This window comes from Tiliqua scincoides, chromosome 9, assembly GCF_035046505.1.
Source record: "Tiliqua scincoides isolate rTilSci1 chromosome 9, rTilSci1.hap2, whole genome shotgun sequence".
NCBI lineage: Eukaryota > Metazoa > Chordata > Lepidosauria > Squamata > Scincidae > Tiliqua > Tiliqua scincoides.
Genome location: NC_089829.1, coordinates 12,791,050 through 12,814,062, shown reverse-complemented (window position 1 = coordinate 12,814,062; position 23,013 = coordinate 12,791,050). Strand labels below are relative to the sequence as shown.

Below are 23,013 nucleotides of genomic sequence, written 5' to 3'. Positions count from 1 at the left end.
CCCATCGACGCCCCTCCTGAACTAATTCCCCACAAATCTCCTCCTCTCCCCAAACTGTGCAATGACCGCCCTTCCTCCTCCTCCTCCTCCTCCTCTTCTCCAGATTCATCTCTAATGTCACATTGGCACCTGAGGTCCTGCACGCCTGGGATGATCGTGTGTACGCCAGGAATCAGCCCACTCTACCTGTTTCTTATGCATCGCTGTCTGAAGCAGACTGACAGCTGTCACTCAGCCATCAGAGTCACGTCTGGGCGCCTGGAAGGAGAGCAAGGAGGTGTCACTGCCTCTGTTCATTCTTTCGTTCGTTCTTAAGAAATTGCACTCTCAGAGCGCAATCCTATCCGTGTCTACTCAGAAGTAGCCCCATTCTAGTCAATGGATCTTACTCTCAGGAAAGTGTGGATAGGATTGCAGCCTCAGAGCCCAATCCTGGGAGTAAGCCCCTTTCCTGGGAGTAAGCCTCACTGAATGCAATGGGACTTACTTCTGAGTAGACAAGCATAGGATTGTGCTCCCAGTCTTCAGGGGTACGGAACCGATCCAGTGCTTTTACTATGGATATTTAAAGTTTTTAAGTATTAGTTTTATGGGCTTGTGTTCTTTTTGATGTTTCCTGGTTCTTCTGTTTTAAAAGGTCCTGGCTTCTCATTAGATCTTTAGATTAAATACTTTGTTTAGGGTCCGTAAATATTTATATTTTTGACACTGTATTTTAACGTTTTTATGGTCTTTTTTTGCAAGCCACTTTGAATGACCACTTGGGAGATAAAGCGGGATATAAATCTGCAAATATATATATATATATATATATATATATATATATATATATATATATATATATATATATATATATATATATAATGCAGTATTTAATCGGCTTGCAGATGTAGTGAATGGGGGAAAGGAAAGGAAACCGTGGCTGATCACGGCTGTATGACTCGTATCAGGGATTGCAGACCTTAATTTGCCCTCTCTAGAACCAACCGGTTTCCCCCTCCCCCACACGCAAACGCGCGTTCACACGTGCGAACTTAACACGCAAGACACCAACGCGTCTCTAGTGAGTCACTTTCGACGGTCTCATTTCAAGCAGATTTTTGCGGGTGCAGCTTTTGTTTGAGGATCGCCCCCCGCCCTCCAACAAAAACAAATTTGATCTCTTAATTCACCCCAATTGTAACCGCTTTAAAAATAGATTTCTGCCCTCCCTCTTGCAAACGACCCCACTCTCCCCCCCCCCGCCCCAAGGATTTCTTTTAAGCTTTTTCTCTCCAGGTGTTGCAACCATGGGAAATGTAACGTGGAAACGGCATTCTCCGCGTGTACGCTTGTCTGGAAAAGTGTGTCTTCTACTGAATTCCCTTTAGAGTGGAAAGGGGAGGGTGGTTATCTAAGAGCCCAGTCCTATGCCTGTCTACTCAGAAGTAAGTCCCATTATAGTCAATGGGGGCTTACTCCCAGAGAAGTGTGGCTAGGATTGCAACTGCATTGACTATAACGGGACTTACTTTCGAGTAGGCAGGAATAGCATTGGGCTCTAGAGCTGCAATCCTAGCCACACTTTTCTGGGAGTAAGCTCCATTCACTATAATGGGACTTCTGCATAGACAGGCATAGGACTGGGCCCTTTGTCCTTAAAAGTCCTTTGAACCCTGCTCGTCCTCACTGTAATTCAATCATATTTTAACCCTTGTTAGTTCACTTCTGAAATGGCGCTGCTGCCTTGAGTTGAATGGAGCTGTTTGCTTGTCATTGTTTGGGTAGAAGAGGCTTTGTAGATCCTTCGATGAACACGGGAGATGGAACCCTTCAAGTCAATTATAGTCATTGACATTGACAGGTCAGTTCCCCCCCCCCCCCGCAAAAAAAATAAAAAACAAACTCGGAAGTCCCATCGATTGAATGGGAATGAAGGCAGGCTTTTGTTTATAGAGTTTATAAAGAACGCAGGCTTTTGTTTGCAAGACTTTTTTTAAAAAGTACTGTTCATTGATATTTATTAGAAACCGCCTGGAGAATTGCCTGGGATGAGGATTCCCCACCACCCCCCAAACAATTCTCAAAGCCATTTCTAATAAATTGCAAAAAAAAAAAAAAAAAAATTATGCAAGAAAAATGGAATGAAAAGCGCCTAATGTCTTCTCCTGCATTTGGGTGGGAAAGACAAGATGCAAATGTTTGAAATTAAGTGCTCCAAACGACTAATAGAAACTCACATTAGTAGAAAGGTGAAATTATTATTCTATTAATAAGTTATTATAGTAATAGTTATTAGAAATAGAAATTTTTGCACAGTCGTGTAGAATTATTATTATTCAAATTTCATGAAACACTGGTGTTGAGCAATTGATACAAGTCTAAGCCTGAGAGCTAAGTATCAACTAGATATCTGTGCAGTATATTTATTATTAATTATTATTATTATTATTATTATTATTTTCTTAAGCATCGAAACAAGTGCCAGTGCAGTTTTACCTGTGCTGAGAGAGAGCACGCGCCAAGCTTCTTTCTAGGTTTTCAATTTGGTTTGGAGATTAAAGGGTTAAGAAGGGCATGGGGTGGAAATAGCTGGGGGCGGAGTGGGACGCTTCCCAGATGAGGGTTTGGCGGGCCTTTTCCCGGGAATCTCCCGCATCAAAGGGAAAAAAAATCAAAAACACCCCCACAAATATATGGTGTGTATTTACTTTAGGGCTGCACCGTCTCCACTGGTGTTTTCTTTGTGTTTACGCAGCAGGAAGTCCTCCAGGGCGTAAATGTGCTCAGGGCTGTTTGCTCAGGTGTTGCAGGGAAGGTTCAATGCGATCCGAACGCAAAGTCAGCGCGCATAGATAGGATCGCGACACTAAAGCGAGCCACAGCTTATCCATGCTCACCCAGAAGCAAGCAAGCCTCCTTATGTTCTACTGGGCATCCTAAAATCTCTAGGAATTTATTCAAAGCCCTCTTGGGAAAATTTTGAAGCCCGTGACCCTTGCCCTATTTTGTGGCAGCGGGTTCCACAGGCTCACACACATCTCGTTTGCTAAAAAGGTGGTGTTTCTGTCCTTCATATCTTCCGAGACGAGCTGATAGAGGAATATTTCAAAAGGCTCAATCCTCTAATATGCTTACCTGGGAACAAGCCCTATTGAAATAAATGGGATTTCTGGGTAGACATGCATGGGATTGTACTGAAATTATTAGCAGGGGGTAAGTGTATTTGGAGCTATTCAATAACACATAAGGAAGTTCTGCTATTAGTTCATTTAATTAACTGTATAATTAATTGGTTCATTAATTAATGAACCAACCAATAAATTAACCTTTCCACTCCTTTAAAGGGACCACTGAAACAAAAGCAGCAAATTTTTTGCAAGCAAAAATAGGGGAAAAAAACTCTAGCATAAATGCTCTGTCCTATGCATAGGAGGGCAGTGTTGCACAGAAGGTAGAATATCAGGACTTGGGCCTGGGTTCAAATCCCTGCCAAGTCACAAAGCTATATATAGGAGTGCATGTGGTTCCTCCTCCTCCCATATATAGGTTATTTAGGATTTTCTATTACATTAAAATTTCTCTTATTAATTTATTTAACATTATATATAGCCTTGAGTACAACACCACCTCCTGCTCCCATTTTACCTTCCCTACAACCCTGTGAGGTAGGCTGCCACATTGAGAGTGACAGGTACAAATTCTACCTAGGGAGTTCCAAGGTCAGAGTGGGGGGGGGGGTGTTCTGCCAAATCCCAAACCAAGCTCTTCCTGGAGAATTATGCCCACTTTAAGCAAACTAGCTCCCCTTCTTTCCCCCAACAAATGACCCTGGTTCTGCCCTGCAGTCCTGCTGGACCCCACCTCCAGGGTAGCTCGCCTGTTCAACCTGCAGAGGTCCTCTCTCCTGCTAGCAGCCTCCCACCACTACAGCAGACCCTTGGTCCTCAGCAGGTCTTGGGCACAGCAGCCACACACCAAACTCCGGTGTCTCCAGCAGTCAGTTAGTCACAAAGTCAGTCAGAGTATCCAGGGCAGATTCCAAAGTCAATAAGCCAAGTCACAGTCCAAGGTCAGATTCCAAAGTCAGTAAGCCCAGTCAGTCTGCACTCCTTCTACAACCCACAAACCCTTCCTGCTTCAGGTGCTCCTTATATCCCTGAGGGCCCTATTGCCTTCAAGTGGCTGCAGCTGTGCAGCACACTCTGCTGGATGTCCAGGCCTTACCCTTAAAGGGGCCACTGCTGACACCACATCTACCTCCTCGCCAGATCTTTTGCGATTCCAATACAGGGGGATCTGCACCCAGATCTTCCAGCTCCAAGTCAGGCACTCGAATCACCACAACTGTACTAGATAATGGTTGCAGTCCTACAACCGTGGTCCACATCAGTGGTTCCAAAATCATAGGTTGGGACCCACTGGTGGGTCGCAACCTGATTTTTGGTGGGTCAACCCCAAAGGTTGATGGAAAGATCAGATAATTGCCTCAATTCCTGAGGCTGTTCATAAATCATATACTGTTGCTGCTAATTACCCTGCAAATAGCTCAGCTCCTGCAGTTTGCAAGCATGTGTAAATATAGGGAGATAAATGATAGAGGGTCTTTATTTCTGGTTATTATAAATAAATAAATAAATAAATAAATAAATATTTCCTAGATCTCCTTTCTTAAAAGTATGGTAAATGTGAGTAGGTCCCAATAGAGTGTCATTTAAAAAAGTAGGTCCCGATGCTGAAAAGTTTGGGATCCACTTCGTATACACACTTTCCTGGGAGTAAGCTTCATTGAACACAATGGGGCTTGCTTCTGAGCAGACATGCATAGGCATGCACTGAATGATACAGCCTGAGAGCCCAAGCCTGTGTATGTCTACTCAGAAGTAAGTCCCATCATAGTCAATGGGACTACTTTACCCCTAGGTAAGACTAGAGCGGCTAGGGTTGCAGTCATCACTCCCTCTGCTCTGTTTCAGCCTCTCTCCAGTCCCGTAGAACTACACCTCCCAAGATGCAGCTGCACTCTTCACCGCCTCTTCCTGCCAAGCTGTGCAATCCACTTCCTGCCCGGGAAAAGGCGGTTGATTGGCGGGCTCCTTTGAAGCGGGTGGGGGTGGGGGAGGGGGTGACTTTGCTTTCCCTCTTGCTCAGGCCAGGCTTAGCTGGGAAGGGAGAAGGGGAGGGTCCTCTTCCCCCCTTGTCAGTGAGGGAGGGGCAAGCAAGGCCTCCCCACCTGTGTATTGGGGCTCCCCCACTTTTTTGCCCCCCCCACTAAGGGGGCAGCACCCCCACCTTGGAGAGCTCTTTTCTCCCCCCCCCAAAGGAGCAGCACCTCCATCTTGGGGAACTCTTCTCTCCCCACCACTAAGAAGGCAGCACCCTCATCTTGGGAGCTCTTCTCTTTCTCCCCCACTAAGGGGGCATCACCCCCATCTTGGGGGGCTCTTTTCTGTCTCCCCCACTAAGGGGGCAGCACCCACATCTTGGGGAGCTCTTTTCTCCCCCCCCCCACAAAGGAGGCAGCACCCTCATCTTAGGGGGCTCTTTTCTCTTTCCCCACTAAGGGGGCAGCACCCCCATCTTGGGGTACTCTTTTCTCTCCCTCCCACTAAAGGGGCAGCACCTCCATTTTGGGGAGCTCTTTTCCCTGCTAAGGGGGTAGCACCCCCAACCTCTGGGAGCAGCTCCCCATTTCTTAATTGGGGGTCACCTGCACATTTTCCAGAGGGGTCACCTATCCTCCCTCTCCCTGTAATTTGGGGCTCCCCCCTTTTAGGAAGCAAATAGTCTCCTGTTTCCCAGTGTTTTTTGGGGTGGGTGGGGAAGCATCTTTTTCTCCATTCCCTTTTAAAAAATTAGAGCCCTTCCTCCCTCTTCCCCCATTAGATGTTAAGGGGCAACTTTTTCCTTGAGGGAGGGGCAGGATTTCTTAATTTGGTGCTGTGCTTTTGCGGGGGGGGGGGGGCAGGGTGCTGCTTATCTCTCTCCTGTGGCATCTCCCCTGTTTTCTAATTGGGGGGGGGTCATATATATTTTCCAGAGTCACTATTCTTCCCTTCCTGTGATTTGAGGCTCCCCTTCCAGTGATCAATTTTTCCTTCACTCCCCCTGAGTAGGTAACCCACCCCTCTTTTAAAAAACTAAATGGTGGTCTCTTTCCTCCCTCCCTCTTTGAGACTTTAAAGGACCATATCCCCTGCCTTGAGGAAGGTAGCTGCTTCCCCTTTTCCTAATTGGGGATAGAATTATATGTATATAATTAATGGGGTGGGGTGGATGTTTTATCTGCCTCTACTTGACTCTCCTTCCTTAAGGAAGTGAATTACAGTACCTCTCCATATCCTGGAAGTGCAGCATTTTTCCTTTCAAGGGGCTGCTTTCTTTTTTAGCATTTGGGCCCCCCCCCTTCGCTACCCTGAAACCTTTAGGGACACCCTCTCCCTTGAGGAGGCAGTTGCCTTGTCTTAAACAGGATAGAGTTTTGTGTTTTTTTGGGGTGTGCATGTTCATCCTTCTCTGTAGGCTTGTGTATTGTGTGTATTTTTTATTTTTTTTTGCTGGTATTTTTTTTCAGTAACTCCCTACCCTTTTTTTAAGGAGAGATTTTTTTTCTTCTTGTCCTTGCATTTTTTGGGTTAGTGATGGCTTTGCATACAAATCTGATCCCTTAAAGCCTGCAGCACCTGCGCCTGTATGTGTTTGTGTGTGTGTGTGAGAGAGGAAATGATACACACCTCCTTGTGAAGCTGTTTTTGGTCCTGCTCTTTGACTGCCCCTTCCTCCCCTTTCAAGTTATTTGGGACAGAATGAATTTTTCAGAGGTATTTAAGCTCTCCAGCCAGTTGTGCAAGTTTTCTCCGGATGGAAAGCTTCTGGTGAGTTTTAACCCTGTTGTGGTGGGTTAGTGTGGGGTGGGTGGGATTATAGTGAGGCTGGGGGAGGAATGAGGTTTGGCCAGCAGGATGAGTGGGTGGGTTTATAGAAGGAATGGGGTGTGTGAGCCATGGGATGTTTCAACACTGCACTGCAGCTGTGACTTGTTTTACAGACCCTGATGCTATGTGTGGCTTGCAACTTTTTTTGTTACATTTATATTTAGGAGAGTAACAGTTTAGTTGATGGCTTTTATTCATTGTTTTCATTTGGACTCTGTTCAAATATTTCACATTTATTTTTTATATCTTTATACTACCCTTCCTCCCAGGAGCTCAGGGTGGTCCTTCCTTTTTATTCCTAGGAGTTTCCCAAATAAACTGTTTCAGTATTCCTGTAAAAGAGGAACTTAATGACTTTACATGCCTTTTCCTCCATGTTCTACATCTTGCTTAATTGAGAAAGGGCTGCCATTCCTGGAGAATGGAGAGTGTTGCCAGAAGGCTTTTAATCATATATGGACCTTGATTTAACAGACTTCAGAGCAACAGACACTTTGTTAAAATCTGCTTCATTTGCAACTAGTTGTATATGTTTTGTGCACCTGTGTTTCAGTTGACTGCAGTGCACTGAGATTTAGCAGATCCTAATTTCATCAAATTTTGGCATTAAACTCCCCCCCATTAGTCTGTTAAATCAACAGTTCACTACAATTTTCTTTTAATCATCAACATGCTGACAGTATTGGCCCTCCTTCTGTTTCCTCCCTGATGCACTGGTCTCACTTATGATAGTAACTGGGAGGGGGGGGGAGACCTGTTCTGTGCAGCATAACTGCAGAGGGTGTGTGAAAATTAGGATCCAGAACTGGTGTTAACAGTGGAGGGCTGCAGTCCTATGCAATCCTGTTGACCCCAGTGGGGCTGACTTCTGGGTAAGTATGCCTAGGGTTGATCTGAATGTCAGTTATGTTGTTGATAGGCAAATATGAATGATGACTAAAGGCTGAAGGCTATGAACCATTAAGGCTGCCCTAGAAGGGCCCTTGGCTTGAGTCAGCAAGGCTGCTCTTCTAAAGGAGAGTCCTTTGTGGACGAGTTGTGCATGAATGCATCTGACCTCCTGAATTACCACTGTACCTTAGCATTGCAGCAGCTCTTAGCTTCTTTCTTTGGCTTCTGTCTCTACCCTGGTTGTCCAGTGATGTGTTCTCTCCATGTGGCTGTCATGTCCAATATAGTGCTAGAGCCTTCAATTTATCAGACTAACAGGGGGATGGAGCTTATGTTGGTGGTTACAGTACATTAAATGTGAATAATGATGATCCACATGTGTGTGCAAAAAATACTCAGTGTTTTTAAAGCAGGCAATGTCTGTGGTTTCTGAAATCTGTTAAATTGGGGTTTATTAAACCAAAGGTTCACTGGGTTTGAAATGTGCACTTTTTAATGACTTTTTTCAAACTACGTAGACCAGGCGTTCCCAAACTGCGGGTTGGGACCCACCAGTGGGTCACAACCTGATTTTGGTGGCTTGCGAAACTAAGAAAATGTATTGAGCCTTATGGAAAATGAAACTGAGAGAGTAATGCAGTGATTGTACTGGGCCGGCATAAATGCCATACTTTGGCGCAAATGTGCCATAAGGCATGCACTGGCCCACAGAAGCCAGATCCAGCTTCCATGCTGACACGGACTGTTTAGTTCATGCTGACTGTGTCAGACCAGTGCAGGGTTAGAGGGGGCAGGTGGAGGGTGAAATGGAGGTATTCTGGGGTGGGGGAGGGCGGGTGGCTAGCAGGCGGGCCTGTGGGTAGGTGTGGCTGAGTGGGGGGTGGGACCAGAATCCGGCACTTGGGCTGAATCCTAACCCCAATCCCAGGCGATCTATCGCAACGCAGCTCTGGGCTGTTCAAATCTGTGCCACCTCTAGGTGTCACAGATCTGAGTAGCCCCATTGGGGCTGTTGCTGCATTACCCGGGGTAAGGGGAATGAATTCCCCTTGCCCCAAACTGAACCACAGGCAGCCTCAGCTCTACTCTGGATACGGGGCAGGCCAGCCAGCCTCCCCATTCCAGCGTGGGTTGGGATTCGGCTGTGAGCCACGTGTGTGTTCACTCACGAGTAGCTGACCATGCCTCAGCTCTTATCAAAAGCCAGATGAAGGGGAATGTTAGGCTGCCATAAATGTCCCAATTGGGTGAACATGGAGCTCAACAAACACTTGAGAATGTGGTTCTCCCATCCCCCATGGTTAAAAGGGTAAAAACAGAGGCTTGAGCGGCTGGGGGCCATGCTTTTGTTGATTAATCTCTGGAGCTAAGGGACACACTTGTTGGTTAGAGGCAATTTTTGTTCTGTCACCATAATAGCTGTCATGCAGGTGCTCATCCTAAAACCCTCCTTATATTGTTTTAAGAGAATAGCAGTTTTAAAGAATCAGCATTAAATTTCTTCTTTAGAGTGTTTTCTTCTTCTGTCCCTTATTTCTATTTTGAAATGTATTATACATTTAGCTGATTTCATCCCGTACTCTTCTGGTAAGTTGCTCTCGTTTTAAAATGAATATATACAAATTGAAAAATGGGATGAAAAAATGTTCTGGATATAAAGGTATGTTAGGGTTCTAGCCTATGTATGCTTGCTCAGAAGTAAGTTCTGCTGTGTTTGTTGGGTCCCACTCCCAGAGAAATTTGCATAGGATTGTAGCCTTACTGTAATATGGGCTACTACTGTCTGCCAGGGAACCCCTGGAGAAGAAGATGGCCTAGACATGAATGTATGTCCTTAGACAGGTATCTCAGTTTGCCTTCTGTTGAGCCTGATGTTTCTTTTTTTGTTGAAGTGCTTTGGAAAATAGTTGAAGCTTTTTTGAGCTGCTGCTGACTTCATTGTTCCTGCTGGAGAAGAAGTTCCAGGGGTCTGCTGTGCTCTGCTCCCTCCCCCACTTCCCCTCGACTGCACCCCTGTGTAGTATGAAAAAGTGCATATTGATGGTTTTCTTCAATACCTAGTAAGGTGTAGTAGCTTTTGTTAAAACCTAGTTATCATACAGTACACATCTCAGAAAAGGCACCTTTGTTGAGGCCCTGGTGATTTGTACATTTAATCAATGGATGATGAATTGAAAACTTTAATTGTTGGACGTCCCACATTTTACAAAGTCCTCTGTATGTCAAAGTTACCTCGCTTTCGTAGATTCAGGCAGAAGCCCCCTGACCTGGTATTTTGAATTTCCAAGGCAATTGAAACACTCTGATAATGAGTTGAGCTCTATTACAAGTGAGTGACAGCTGTTAATTTTATTCCCATTCAGGCTTCGGTCGTGCAGTATCGCCTGGTGGTTCGCGACGTAAACACCCTCCAAATCCTGCAGCTCTACACCTGTCTGGACCAAATCCAGCACATCGAGTGGTCTTCTGATTCCCTCTTCATATTATGCGCAATGTACAAACGCGGAATTGTGCAGGTGGGTCCCAGTGCAGTGCCTATTGTTTTGAAATCCACCAGTTACTAAACCAATAGCTCTTATGTAACAAGAATTTGATTCAGTGTTGATGCTGATGTTCAACATAAAAGCATTAGCTTAAGTGCCATAGCTGATGGGGAGGGGGGGAGAGAATCAACCATTGGCTTATTTCAACAAAACCTGATGAGAAAGCAGGTTGTATTCTAAACTCTTTGCATTTGCATAATGGGGCTTGTGCATGTGGAAGCAATAGCATTGTTTGGTCAGTTGTGCAATTTTCTCCTTGTGCGGTTGCGCAATTGCACATGAGATGGTACAAATGTCACATTATATCCCCAAGCGTGTGTTAACATACAAACCCGCATCTACCCCTATGCAACGCTGGAACTGCATGGAAAGCAGTTCGTAAGTTTACCAGATCAGGAGGAAATGTTTATTTAAGAGATTTGTACTCAGCGGCACTCAAGGCAGCTAAGAATGTTTAAAAAATACTTATAAAAAATCAATAATAAAAGCTACAGCAGTAAAACAGAACAGGTAAAAACATTTGAATAGAAAAAGGATCAGTGCATAGCATAGCTAGTTTGGTCCTGTGGGGGCAGATTGGGCCAGCACAACTGGATTTAAAACGCATCTGATTTATGGACTTGGCTTTGGAAAAGCATCTGAACCTGTGTCTTAGTTGCCTGTGTGCAAGGGAATCTCCCTTCAGAGAATGGTTATGAGGACCACCAAAGCAAAGATCGTAAAGCAGCCCTGGGAATGAGATTACGAAGATAAACAAAACATGACCCACGTGTATGTCATTTATAAAATTTCCCTCCCTAGTCGCCTAGAGGTGATTGGTGCTTGCCACAGGCAACTTTTAAGTGGCTGAGTAGGAGTTTGTTGTAAAGCATTCAGCAGATGAAATGTGCCATATAAAAGTTACTAGCCCATATTGAGATTTTGACCCTAAAGTGCATCATGTATGAGCAACCAAGAATCCCAAGAGTCCCAGTTCAGCGCTAGGAAAATTATAAGTGGCTTACTTCTGTAGTGGGATCCAGCGCCAGTCTTTCATGTCTCTGCTGATCTCCCTGGAAGCTGGTGATGGGCTTATCTAGCTTGGCCGGAGTGTTATCTATCAAGAAGAAACTGGTAGAGCTTTGAAGCGCTGGCTTGACTGCTCTTCCTCTGTTGACTTAGGTCTGGTCCTTGGAACAGCCCAACTGGCACTGCAAGATCGACGAAGGTTCAGCAGGACTGGTGGCTTCTTGTTGGAGCCCAGATGGCCGTCACATTCTCAACACCACGGAGTTCCATGTAAGTGTGAAGCTTGGGGGCTGCCCCTCCAAGGTATCAGATGTTACTGTCTGCATCCTTGCCCCAAAATAGCCTGAAGCCCTTAAAGCTGCAGTATGCGATTAAACTGTACTTCTGTTGTGGGACTTAGTTATTTCTTTGTGGTTTGCTTTCTGGATTTTAGTGGGGGTGGTGGAGGAATGAAAAACATGTTTGAATGGAGGTCTGCATGTTTAGGGAAAGGCTGATTTTCATTGGCATATAGGTAATGGAACGTATGTCTCTGTACAACTGATTTAAGCTGCATATTCCATCATAGACCCTGAGGTGCAGCCCTTCTAGGAGCTGGTGTATGATGGCTGAGTACAGGAGAAAGGGCAGCAGGAAGTCTGTTTCAGGTCTTGAGTCCGCCACAAAGTTGGGCAAGGCAACCCTCCTTGTCTGTAATATAGGGAAAAACACAGGCCTACCTTGCAAGGTTGGTTGTAAGGGTTCCATAAGCACTGTATGCGAACATACCCAAGTGCTGTATAAATATTATTGCTCCATGGGATCATATATCTGTCAGTCCCTGTAAAATAGTTTAACCTACAAAGAGAGCAGGTCACCCTGCATGCACTGTGTAGAGCTTTAGCTCAAGATGATCTCATTCATCAGTCGCATTGTGCACGCAAGAGAAGACATCCCCAGAAAGCCAAACAAACAGATCCACTACTGCATCATCTAGTTCAGGGGTGCTCACACTTTTTTGGCTCGAGAGCTACTTTGAAACCCAGCAAGGCCCGGAGATCTACCAGAGTTTTTTTTACAATGCTCGCGCCATCATAGCATATAACATTTATGTGTACAATGTATGTTGGTGTACCTTGAGCCCCACTGAGTATAACAGGACTTACTCCTGAGTAGACATGCCTAGGATTAGGCTGTGAGGCTGCAATCCTAGCCACACTTACCTGGGAGTAAGCCCCATTGAGTACAATAGGCCTTACTCCCGGCGTTTCCTCCCAGTCGGCACTTCGCGATCTACTCATTTTGCCTCACGATCTACCGGTAGATCGCGATCCACCTATTAAGCACCCCTGATCTAGTTAGAGGGAAAACTTCCTTGCAAGTATTTTATTTAAAAACTTAAAGCACTGCCTTTTTAAAGAGACCACCAAGATGCTTTGCAATATTTGATTTAAAAAAAACACACAACATAATTTAATAAAATGGCAATTGTTTGATTGACCAGGAAAAAGCAGAACAGAACAATCGTCTGTGGGTGGTGGGACATGGAGTTAGAACCCCTGGTGGTGATTGCAGTGTGGGAGGAGACTATCCTTCAGGCAGTCAGTTAAAACTGAAGTATCTCATTGTGCTAGCCATTGGCATTTCAGGTGAGGAAAGAAGAAGCCCCAAATCATAGTGAGGGAAGCTTCTTAGACAAAAACGAATGTATAGAAAAATGAAACTGCCTCGCTGTGACTTCAAACTAATGAGATGATCTTAACGCAAATCTAGGCGTAGTCAAATCCCTGCTACTTCAAAAGATGATGAACAGTTTGTAAACTAGTATTCTCATTGTTGTGGCAGCACAGTTTTGAAATCGAAGCTAACCCTCTTAGCTCAATTTGTTCGCTTTTCTAGGTAGCCAAAGCACAACACAGCAAACGGGAATTGGTATTTTGTTATAAGAATGCCCCTTGGAAAACATTTCTCATACTATATTTCTCATGCTATGTTTGTGTTGCTATCCCCCATAGTACAGGGGTTAGTAAATTTTAGGAAAGAAGGGCCAGACGTTCCGCAATGATGTCATCATGTCCCCACCACGTATCTGGATTGCTGAACTCCTGGCTGTGTGAAACTCAGCTTGGGAAGCGAGACTTCCAGCCCAGTTTACTGGGACTGGGAACGGCAGAGCCGCCTGCCCAGAACCATGGAGTCCCTGGGCCTATGTCAGTCTGCTCCATAGTTCTGCATCCTAGCAAACTGGGCTGGAAGCCTTGCCTCGCAAGCTGAGCTCCATGCAGGCCAGATGACTTTGGGTGGTGGGCCAGATCCAGCCCACAGGCTGTCGGTTGCTGACCCCTGCCATTGTACAATAAACATAGTCAGTGGTTCTCCTTGTACCTTCAGTAAGAAAAGCCTGGCTGGATCAGGCCAAAAGCCCATCTAGTCCAGCCTCCTGTATCTCAGAGTGGCCCACCAGATGCTTCCTGTTTTCTTCTCTCAATCCTGGCTCTTATAGGGCTGTATAGTGGAGGATGAGACAAAGGGGTTTATAACAATGAATAGTTCCCATCTGGTGAAAACTGTTCTCCTTGTCCAGCCTTATTTTGCTAGTCAGGCGCAAGCCTAATACCCAGCCAGGAAGCAGCCGGAATATCCAAAATGGTAGCCTGCCCCTATATACTGCTTGTGGCGTCCAACTGGCACATGTTGTCCCACCTCCACAAGAATTTATTACCAGCCAGCAGAACTCTGTTTGACCCATGCAGGATTTTCATTAAGCCTCTGCCAATTTGGCATGTGCGTGTATTGGGGTAGGCTTTCTCTCCAGCTGTAAACAGGTTGCTAAATTAACTTGTGGCAGACAGCTGGCTGGGATATGCGGGTGTCTGCACCGTGTTGACTTTCAGGTCCTGTAAATCCCTCGTCTACCGTAGCAGACTGTGGGCTAGTGTTTTGAGATGACAGTATTCAGTATTGCCGCTTTGTTCAGTACAGGGATTGCTTTGGAGGTTAAAGGCAGCCTCGACTATTCCAGCCTGGGTTTGGAAGCCTGGAATTTTTGCTTGATTAAAATAACAGCAACTACTGATTAACATACAGAATGGGAAATAATCTGTGAATGCTGAAATAAGGTATCTGGCTGTTGTCTGCCAAAGATGGGTGGAACCACCAAGTCCTACTCTGGAAACATTTTGGCAGATCCCAATTTCCACACCTAGAAACTACCACCACCCAAGTTTCCAAAACAGTTCCGTATTTGAGAGTAATGATTTTCAAAGGGTCCACTGCACAGAATGGTAATTTTTTCTTCCTGGTGTGCTAACAGGGCCCGCAACCAAAGTTCATGCAGCAGGAGGGAAATGGAAGCAAAGCAAAATTGGGCACAGTTATGCCATAACTGTATTCACTAAAGGTAATATTTGCCAGTACACACATGCACCTCAATGTCACAATGGCTGGAGGCTTCTGGTGGCCACTTAGAACATTCTCCATGCATCAAATGGATTAATTTGCAGAAAACATTCATATCACCAAAGTCAACCTAGGTGTCTTTTTGAGATACTGAAAGATAAGCTCTTGCACAAATGTACAATGCCAGGAAGATAGAAGAGACATGCTGCAGACATGGCATCCAATGGCTTGTGGACCGGCAGCTGGTCTGTGGACCACAGTTTGAGTAGCACTACTTTTTTTTAGTCCTTAGCACAGTGGTCAACAGCTGTGCTGCAAGGCAGCCTCAGGTGTGCCGCAGGGCCAGAGGAGGCAGGCCCTCACATGGCAGCTGGTGAAAAAAGAGCAGCCACAGCTGCTTTGCATCTCCTGCTGCTGAGCAAGAGGAAGGCTGCAACCTGATCCTCATTTACCTGGAAGTAAGCCCTGTTGACTATTATGGGGCTTACTTCTCAGCAGACACGCCTAGGATTGGGTATCAAGTCCCTGTCTGCTCTGTGTGCTGATTGGGCAGCCAGAGGAGCCTGGAGAAGGTCTGGGATGAGTGAGATCGAGGGAGCCAGGGGCAGGCAAGCAGGTAGGAAGCCAGCAAGTCTGCTGAGGCCACCAGCCTAAGAATGGGTTGGCTGAGGGTCCATAAAAGTCCCTTCTCCTTGCCACAGTTGCCTGCAGCTCCCCAAAGTTACCCTCCCTGCCTTGCCTCTGCCTTTCAGAGGCGGGCGTTGGGCCACAGTCCTCCCCACACTTTCCTGGGAGTAAGCCCCGTTGACTATAATGGGACTTACTTCTGAGTAGACTTACCTGAGCTGGGCTGGGCTCTCATTATCCTCTCCTAGCCCCACTTTCCTGGGAGTAAGCCCCGTTGACTATAATGGGACTTACTTCTGAGTAGACATGCCTAGGATTGGGCTTTTGGTCATAGTTTTTTTCTGAAATACTGGAGCAGGCAATTGGCAGTGGGGGGGAAAGAATGTGAGGCAAGTGATTCTGGACCTTTGAGGGTGCATTGGAGTGCACCTCGAGGGAGAGGTGCTAACTGCAATTATGAGACTGGGGGTGTGCCTGTGGGGTGGGGTGGGGTGGTGGAGAGGAGGAGAGAGAAGTGCCAATTGCCTGCTCATGTATTTGAGAAAAGAGTGCAACCAAAAGCCCAATCCTAGGCATGTCTACTCAGAAGTAAGTCCCACAGGCACATTCTCCCCTAGTCTTTGGCTGCAATCCTAACCACACTTTCCTGAGAATAAGCCCTATTGAACAAAATAGGACTTATGTCTGAGTAGACCTGGTTAGGATTGTGCCCTTTGTCATGTAATGATTTAATTGTATTAATTATATTAATTAAAATTAATTGTAATGTGATTTAATGTAAGTAAAAAACTGCGAGTGCGCCTTGACAATTTTAGTGCCTTGACAGTGTGCCATGAGCTGAAAAAGGTTGAAAATTGCTACCTTACCAGGTTGTCCTCCTAGCCAATACTCTGCTATGTGTGCCACTGGGATCCATGCGTCATTTATGGCATGCTGCCCCTTTGTGGTTGTTGGCAATATTTCTTGCCTCGTCAGTGGTCAAACGCTGGTTCCTTAGGTCTTCCTCAATGTGTTCGAGTTGTATTTGGTGCTCTAGTAGGGGGATCGCTCTCGCCAGAGGATCTTGTGTGGCAGCAGACTGGTGTTCATTCTGCAGGTGTGGCCAAACCATTGCAGCCTGTGTTTTTGGATTTGCTCTTTGACTTATGGCACTACTCTAGGGGATCCCAGAATGGCTTCACACAGGCTCTAGAACAAGTGCTAGCTAGCTCTGTACTGATATATGGCCAATTATGTCATCTGCATGTAGCATTGTGTGATACACATGAGACCTCTGCATGTATGTAGTGAGATGTAGACTTTTTTCAGAACAATTCTTCAGAATTGATACCTCTGCTTTGCTCTGCTTTGTCTCTGCTCTGCTTTGCCGTGTGATCACTGTGGAGTATGTTGGAGACACTCTAGCCCACTGGTCCTCTCCTGCACACTTCCTCTTCTACTCCTTTCCCCTCCTTGCTTTCGAAAGGGAGCAGGAGGAAAAGGAGTGGCCCTGGCTGAAGCACTGCCTGACCAGGAGTGCTGGGTATCTGCATTTGATAGGTTGCCTCAAGTGCTGGGAGGTTTGGGACCAGTCTTGCCTTGCGCACTCTTGGATATACAGTGTCAGGTAGTAAATTAGCTATTTTTAAGAAGACAAATGGTCTTATTGAACACAGGCTCATGTTTCCGAGAGAGGCTGACCTGGAGAGATGTTCTTTAATTGTTTTGGGTGTATAGTTATTAGAGCTGCAAGTCTTAATTGGCAGACAATCATTGCCCGAAAGCAGTGATTTTCAACCTTTTTCATCTCATGTCACATTGGGAAGGCACTAAAATGTTCAAGGCACACCATCAGTATTTTTTTTTAATTGACAAGGCACACCACACTGTTGGTAGGGGGCTCACATTCCCCCAAAGGCCCTATGAATAAATAACCCTCTCCCAAATTCTGGCTGCACACCCTTCATGGCAAACTGGTATGCCGCAGCACAGTGGTTGAAAATGGCTGCCCTAAGTATTGACTAATGAGTGGAGTCAGAATTTAATTTGAGGCTGGAGGCTAGCTTTTTGTGTTGGTTCTGGTGTGTTACTGTAATGAGGAATGAAGGAAGATGCTGAGAGTGGCCTTTCTGTCTGACAGTGAGCAGTAGCATTTATGCATTATACATCTGTGCAAGAGCTTATCTTTCAATATCTCAAAAAGACACCTGGGTTGACTTTGGTGATATGAATGTTTTCTACAAATTAATCCATTTGATGGAAGGAGAATGTTCTTAGCGACCACCAGAAGCCTCCAGCCATTTTGACATTATGTTGCATGTGTGTACTGGCAAATACTACCTTTAGTGAATACATTTATGGCATATCTGCCCCCCATCTTGCTTTGTTTCCATTTCCCTCCTGCTGCATGAACTTTGGTTGCGAGCCCTGTTTGCTCTCTGTAATGCACCTTGGATGGCACCATTTAAACAAGAAATAGCTTTTATCTGTTCTGGGAGCACCTTAATAATTCTGGCGTGCGCACCCCATGCATCACTGATGAGACCTGAGTGTGTCCCTAAATGCAGATATATTTAGAAATGGAAATCTCCTCGTGCTTGTCTTAGCTGCTAAAAGCCTGCCCAAACTGGAAAGTCTTAAAGTACTTCCGGAAGTTATTTTGACTTTCACTCAGATAGGCAATGGAGGGGAATTACAGAACTGGGGAGCTACTGGGAAAGCCTTTTTTTGGAACATGGGGCACAGATGGTCTGATATGCTTGGAAAAGTGTATTCAAGTTATCTTAAAGTGGTGGTGGAACAAGTTAAGGAGAAAAGGTAGTTGGCGATGCATGTAGGGTCCGACCAGTGAGGATTTCCAGGTCAAAACCAGTACTGTGAATCCACTAGGAAGCCACTGCAGACCAAGTGGGGCATATAACTGTGTCCTGTGACATTTAGATATTTTTATTTCATGTTTTTATATCGCCCTTCCTCCATGGAGCTCAGGGTGATGTATGTAGTTCCTTCCCTCCTTTTGTCCTCACAGAACTCTGCAACATAGGTGAGGTTGAGAGGTAGTGACAGGTTCATTCAGGAAACTGGATGGCTGAGTGGGGATTTGAACCTGGATCTTCCAGGTCCAACCCCAGAATCATTACACAATCTTGGCTCCCTTTATAAATATGATCCTTATTATTACTGTAACAAAAACATTTGTTTGATTGTAAGGTAGGTGAAGCCAGTTGTCATAGAATCATAGAGTTGGAAGGGACCCATTTGGTCATCTAGTTCAACCCCTGCCTGTAACAGGAAATTGTCCTAGGACAGTGGTTCCCAAATGTTTTAGAAGCCCCAGAGGCTGCTCCCTGATTTATAAATGCCAAGGGGTGTGGCTATCATGGTGATTGGGCAGCAGTGTTCCCCCCTCAAGCAGCAGCTTGTTTAACCCTTGATACACATAGCCTAATCTGTCCTGTCAGTTTCATGACTCACTGGTGGGTCCCAGACCCACACTTTGGGAATTGCTAGATGTCCTTTGGTGTCCTAGAGCACAATTTGGGTGTCCTAGAGCACCTCCAGGAGTTGCCTGTCGAGCCTCTGCTTGAAGATATCCAGTTTTCCTCCTGTTCTTTTCTACTACCCTATGCTGGCTGCACTTCACAAGACTAATGTGAGGCAAGGATTCTGCCCATGAAAAATGTTAGGTGGTGATAATGGGTTTAATCCCATTTGGAGCAATGCCTGTACTGCAACCGGATAGCGAAGCTGCTACAAAATGTCTCCGCAGTTCCTGTTTGCGCGCATTCTCTCTCTCTCTCTCTCTCTCTCTCAATCTGAATGAATGCTTGAGTGCCTTGTGGCCGTAATCCTTAGTAACTGTAAATGGCTATATTGATTGAAAAATCCTTTCTGTCGAGGAATGTGCCCTGCGTAATCCTCCGAAATCCTGTGCTGACAGACGCAGCTATGTAAGGAGGCCCGGTGACCTAGTCATGTCTGGGACACAAGCTTGACAGTCACTTGAGACGCAAAGTTGTTGAGGCGTGGGTTGTAGGTCGTGAAAATGGGCAGCCTTGCCACCTGCCGAGGGGCGTCAAAATGGAGGCAAAGCTCCTGCAGCCCATCGTGTTGCTGTCTCAATGCTTCTTATTTCTCAGCTGTTTTGGGGCTATGTGAAAAATGCTGCCACTGCTTCTGGTTTGCGTCTCGCCCTCCCCGCACCTTGCTGCAAAACAACAGCTGTCTGCTTGCCAGACACCTTTGTCCATAGCAGTGGTTCTCACACATTTAGCACCAGGACCCACTTTTTAGAATGAGAATCTGTCAGTACCCACCGGAAGTGGTCATGACCGGAAGTGACATAATCAAGCAGGAGAATTTTTAACAATCCTAGGCTGCAATCCTACCCACACTTACCTAGGAGTAAGGCCCATTTACTCTCATTGTTAAAAGAATATACATAGTAGCTTGTTAAAAGTACAGGTCTGTAACATTTGCTCAAATGCAGTCACATACTATGGTTGCATCAAGTCTAATATATTAAAAATAAAAGACTAAATGAATGGGGACCCATCTGAAATTGGCTTGCAACCCAGCTAGTGTGTCCCGACCCACATTTTGAGAAACACTGGCTCATAAGATGCCAGTTGGAACATTTTAACCCTCTTGACAAACCTGCCTTGGAGAAGGAGATCTGCTACGGAAAAGGTGGTTGTGGGGGAAATAACTGCGATGGATCCAGTTTGCAGCAGTTTGGATGTGTGAAATTGTCTGAATGCTTTCTTCTTTTTGGTCCCTCCTCCCCCTGGTTCTCTGCTACAAGATGTCCTCTTTAATGCCTTCCGTTATTCCCAATTAGATTGTACATATAATCAACATGATTTAATAGGGAGACCCACAGTAGAAACTGTGTGATGATTTCCACTGTGAGCCTCTTTGCATGCTGGGAAAAAGACAAGGTGGGAGCTTATTCCTTGGCTGACTCCTCAGCAATTGAGTAAAATCTGCAAGATCCAGGTTCAGATCCCAGCTCGGCCACAGAGCTTCCTGGGTGACCTTGGGCCAGTCACTCTTTCTCAGCTTTGCCTACTTCACAGTGTTGTTGCGAGGACAAAAGGAGGGAAGGAATCATGTACACCACCCTGAGCTCCTTGGAGGAAGGGTGGTATAAAAATAAACACTGCCTGCAGAGATGCCTAGGAAGCTGCCTGTTACCATGTCAGACCATTGGTGCATCTAGGTCAGGATTGTTTACACTGACCGGCAACAGCGCTCTAGGGTCTCAAATCTTTCTCTGTCCTACCTGGATATATCAGGGTTTGAACCTGAGATCTCTGTATGTCAAGCAGGAGCCAAGGCTCCTTTCCCAAACATTCCTTTTTTTTCCATAAGTAGAAGATCTAGAGGTGTACTTTTTCTGGTTGAGTTTTAAATAAACAAGGCAACTGAACAAGAGCTGGAGAATAAACCCTACAAGGACAGGCTGAGGGAATTTGGTATGTTTAACTGAAGAAGAGAAGGCTGGGGGGGGGGGGTATGATAACACTCTTTAAAGATCTGAAAAACTGTCATGGAAGATGGAATAAATATGTTCACAACTGCCTCTGAGAGCAAAACTAGATCCATGGGATACAAACTGCAAGAGAGAAGGTTCCAGTTGGATATCAGGAAGAAATTCTTGTTGGTGTGGTTGGTTTGGCAGTGGAACAGATTGCCAAGGGAGGTGGTGGATTCTCCCTCACTGGAGAGCTTCAAGCAGAGGCTCAACAAGCACCTGCCAGAGATGCTCTCAGGCAGTGGTTTCCAATGTTTTTTTCATTTGCTTACACCTTGGCAGCCCATTTCCGTAAATAGTACCCCTCATCTTAGCAGAATGTAATTAATATAGTTGCTGTCATTTCAAATTTCAGTTTTCAAGTATTGATCCATATCTGATAATACATGAATTGATGACCAGAAACTAGCAGTTGGTGGGCCTTTGGCAGCCAGCTAGCTGCCGTCCTTCCTGCCTTGCCAACCCCGTAAGGCATTCTAATACAGGTCCGCTTTTTTCTGCCATTTTTCAATTCTTTTTCAAGTACCCCTAAAGGTGCTGGCAAGTACCCTTGGGGGAACCACTGCTTGAGGGGGATTTCCTGCTACAGGCAGGGGGTTGGACTAGATGACCTTGTAGGAACCTTCCAACTCTATGATTCTTACCTTTTTCCCCAAGGATAATAAATACTGTTGGGGCTTACAGTGCCCATCTGCTTGTTGGGGAAACATGTTTGCATGCAGCTTGGATAAAGGTGGAATTTGTGCAGAATGCTTGATAGACTTTTACGAAATAGTGAAGGTTATGCATTGGGTCCCTGTTATCTCCTTAGAGCCAAGCTGTTGATTGTTCATGATTATATTTTTGGAAAAGCTTTTCCAATTTGAAGGACCTGACCTTGGGGTAGGGTGGACCAGGCCTCTGAAAAATCTGGAACGGATAATTGAATGGGTCATTCTGTTCTCCAGAAGGACCACCAGATACATTTGTTATGGCATGTCCAGTTAGCCTGCAGTTGCTACTGAAGGGATATATTGTTGTTAACTGGGTCATCTGTGATTGGCAACACAGAAGCCCTTCTACAGACCCGTGAACTTGGAGGAGAGGTCAGGGGTGGGAGGGGATGTGTGCAGCTGACTTTGCCTTCTTGACAGTTTCTTTGCTCAGAAGTTGCAGAGCCCTTCAGAAATAACCAAAATATCACAGGGAGGAGCAGATGATATTGATAGTTCTGAAGATGTCTCCCATGTCAAAACAAGGAGTGTCAAAACGTCTGCCTAGCTTAGCCTTCTGACTGTGGATAGCTGGAAACCAAAGCAGTTCCCAAGTAACAGCTTGGTGATGGCAGCATTCAGTCCCTGCATATGTAGTACTTGGAATCTGGTGGCTGAAAATTTACTATCCCTGGGAGGGTTATGCTGATAACCCCCCAGGGATAGTGCTCCCCCCATGACTCACTGCTACCTACAGGCCCATCGTACACATCTGAGGTCCCCAGTTCAGGGCTTGCTTTTGGCTCAGGCACTGCAGGACTGAAAATTTCCAAATTCTGTGTGGGAGGCCTAAGTGAGGTTCACCTTCCATCTGCTTTTTCTTTTGACCCAAATCAATTTTTGGTATCTTGAATATTCAACCTCCCCTTATTTAATATATGTAAACTGTGATGGTGTGTGTCCCCTCACCACTAACTTCCCTATTTTATTTTCAAAGATTTTCATTTGTTTTTTCAAAACCAGATATGCGCTCCAATGGCTCTGCATAAGAATCCCCCCTTCTTAAAGTTCATCCATAAAGAAACAAATGCATCCTCTGTTTCTTTCTCTTTCCAACAGCTGCGGATAACGGTCTGGTCCTTGTGTACAAAATCTGTGTCTTATATCAAGTATCCCAAGGCCTGTCAGCAGGGTAAGTGGTGCTAACCTAATACAGGAAGGATGTTTTATTATTATAGCCTAGATTGCCATGATCCGGGGACAGCCAAATCCCTTCCACCCTTTTGCCTGCAGGAGGAGGGGCGCAGATGCCTTTCGGTTCCCGCAATGCAAACTTGATCCTGTGGTTACAAAAATGTAACTAATCCATCCTGTTCTCAAACTTGAGTAAGTCGTATTCTGTCAGTTTAAAGCACCTGTCCAAACGGCTGCAAAATAAGAGTGTT

At 45.5% G+C, this 23,013-nt stretch overlaps 1 protein-coding gene across 2 annotated transcripts in view; it reads left to right on the top strand.

Annotated features, from left to right (window-relative positions):
• The first annotated feature begins 5,969 nt into the window (after positions 1–5,969).
• WRAP73 (WD repeat containing, antisense to TP73) overlaps positions 5,970–23,013 on the top strand; it is a 28,273-nt gene continuing 11,229 nt past the window's right edge. For both annotated transcript variants that reach the window (XM_066636975.1, XM_066636974.1), the window contains exons 1-4: positions 5,970–6,854; positions 10,169–10,321; positions 11,510–11,626; positions 22,688–22,760. In XM_066636975.1, the coding sequence (XP_066493072.1) occupies positions 6,786–6,854; positions 10,169–10,321; positions 11,510–11,626; positions 22,688–22,760 (412 nt within the window). In that variant the 5' untranslated portion in view covers positions 5,970–6,785. The remainder of the gene's footprint in view (positions 6,855–10,168; positions 10,322–11,509; positions 11,627–22,687; positions 22,761–23,013) is intronic.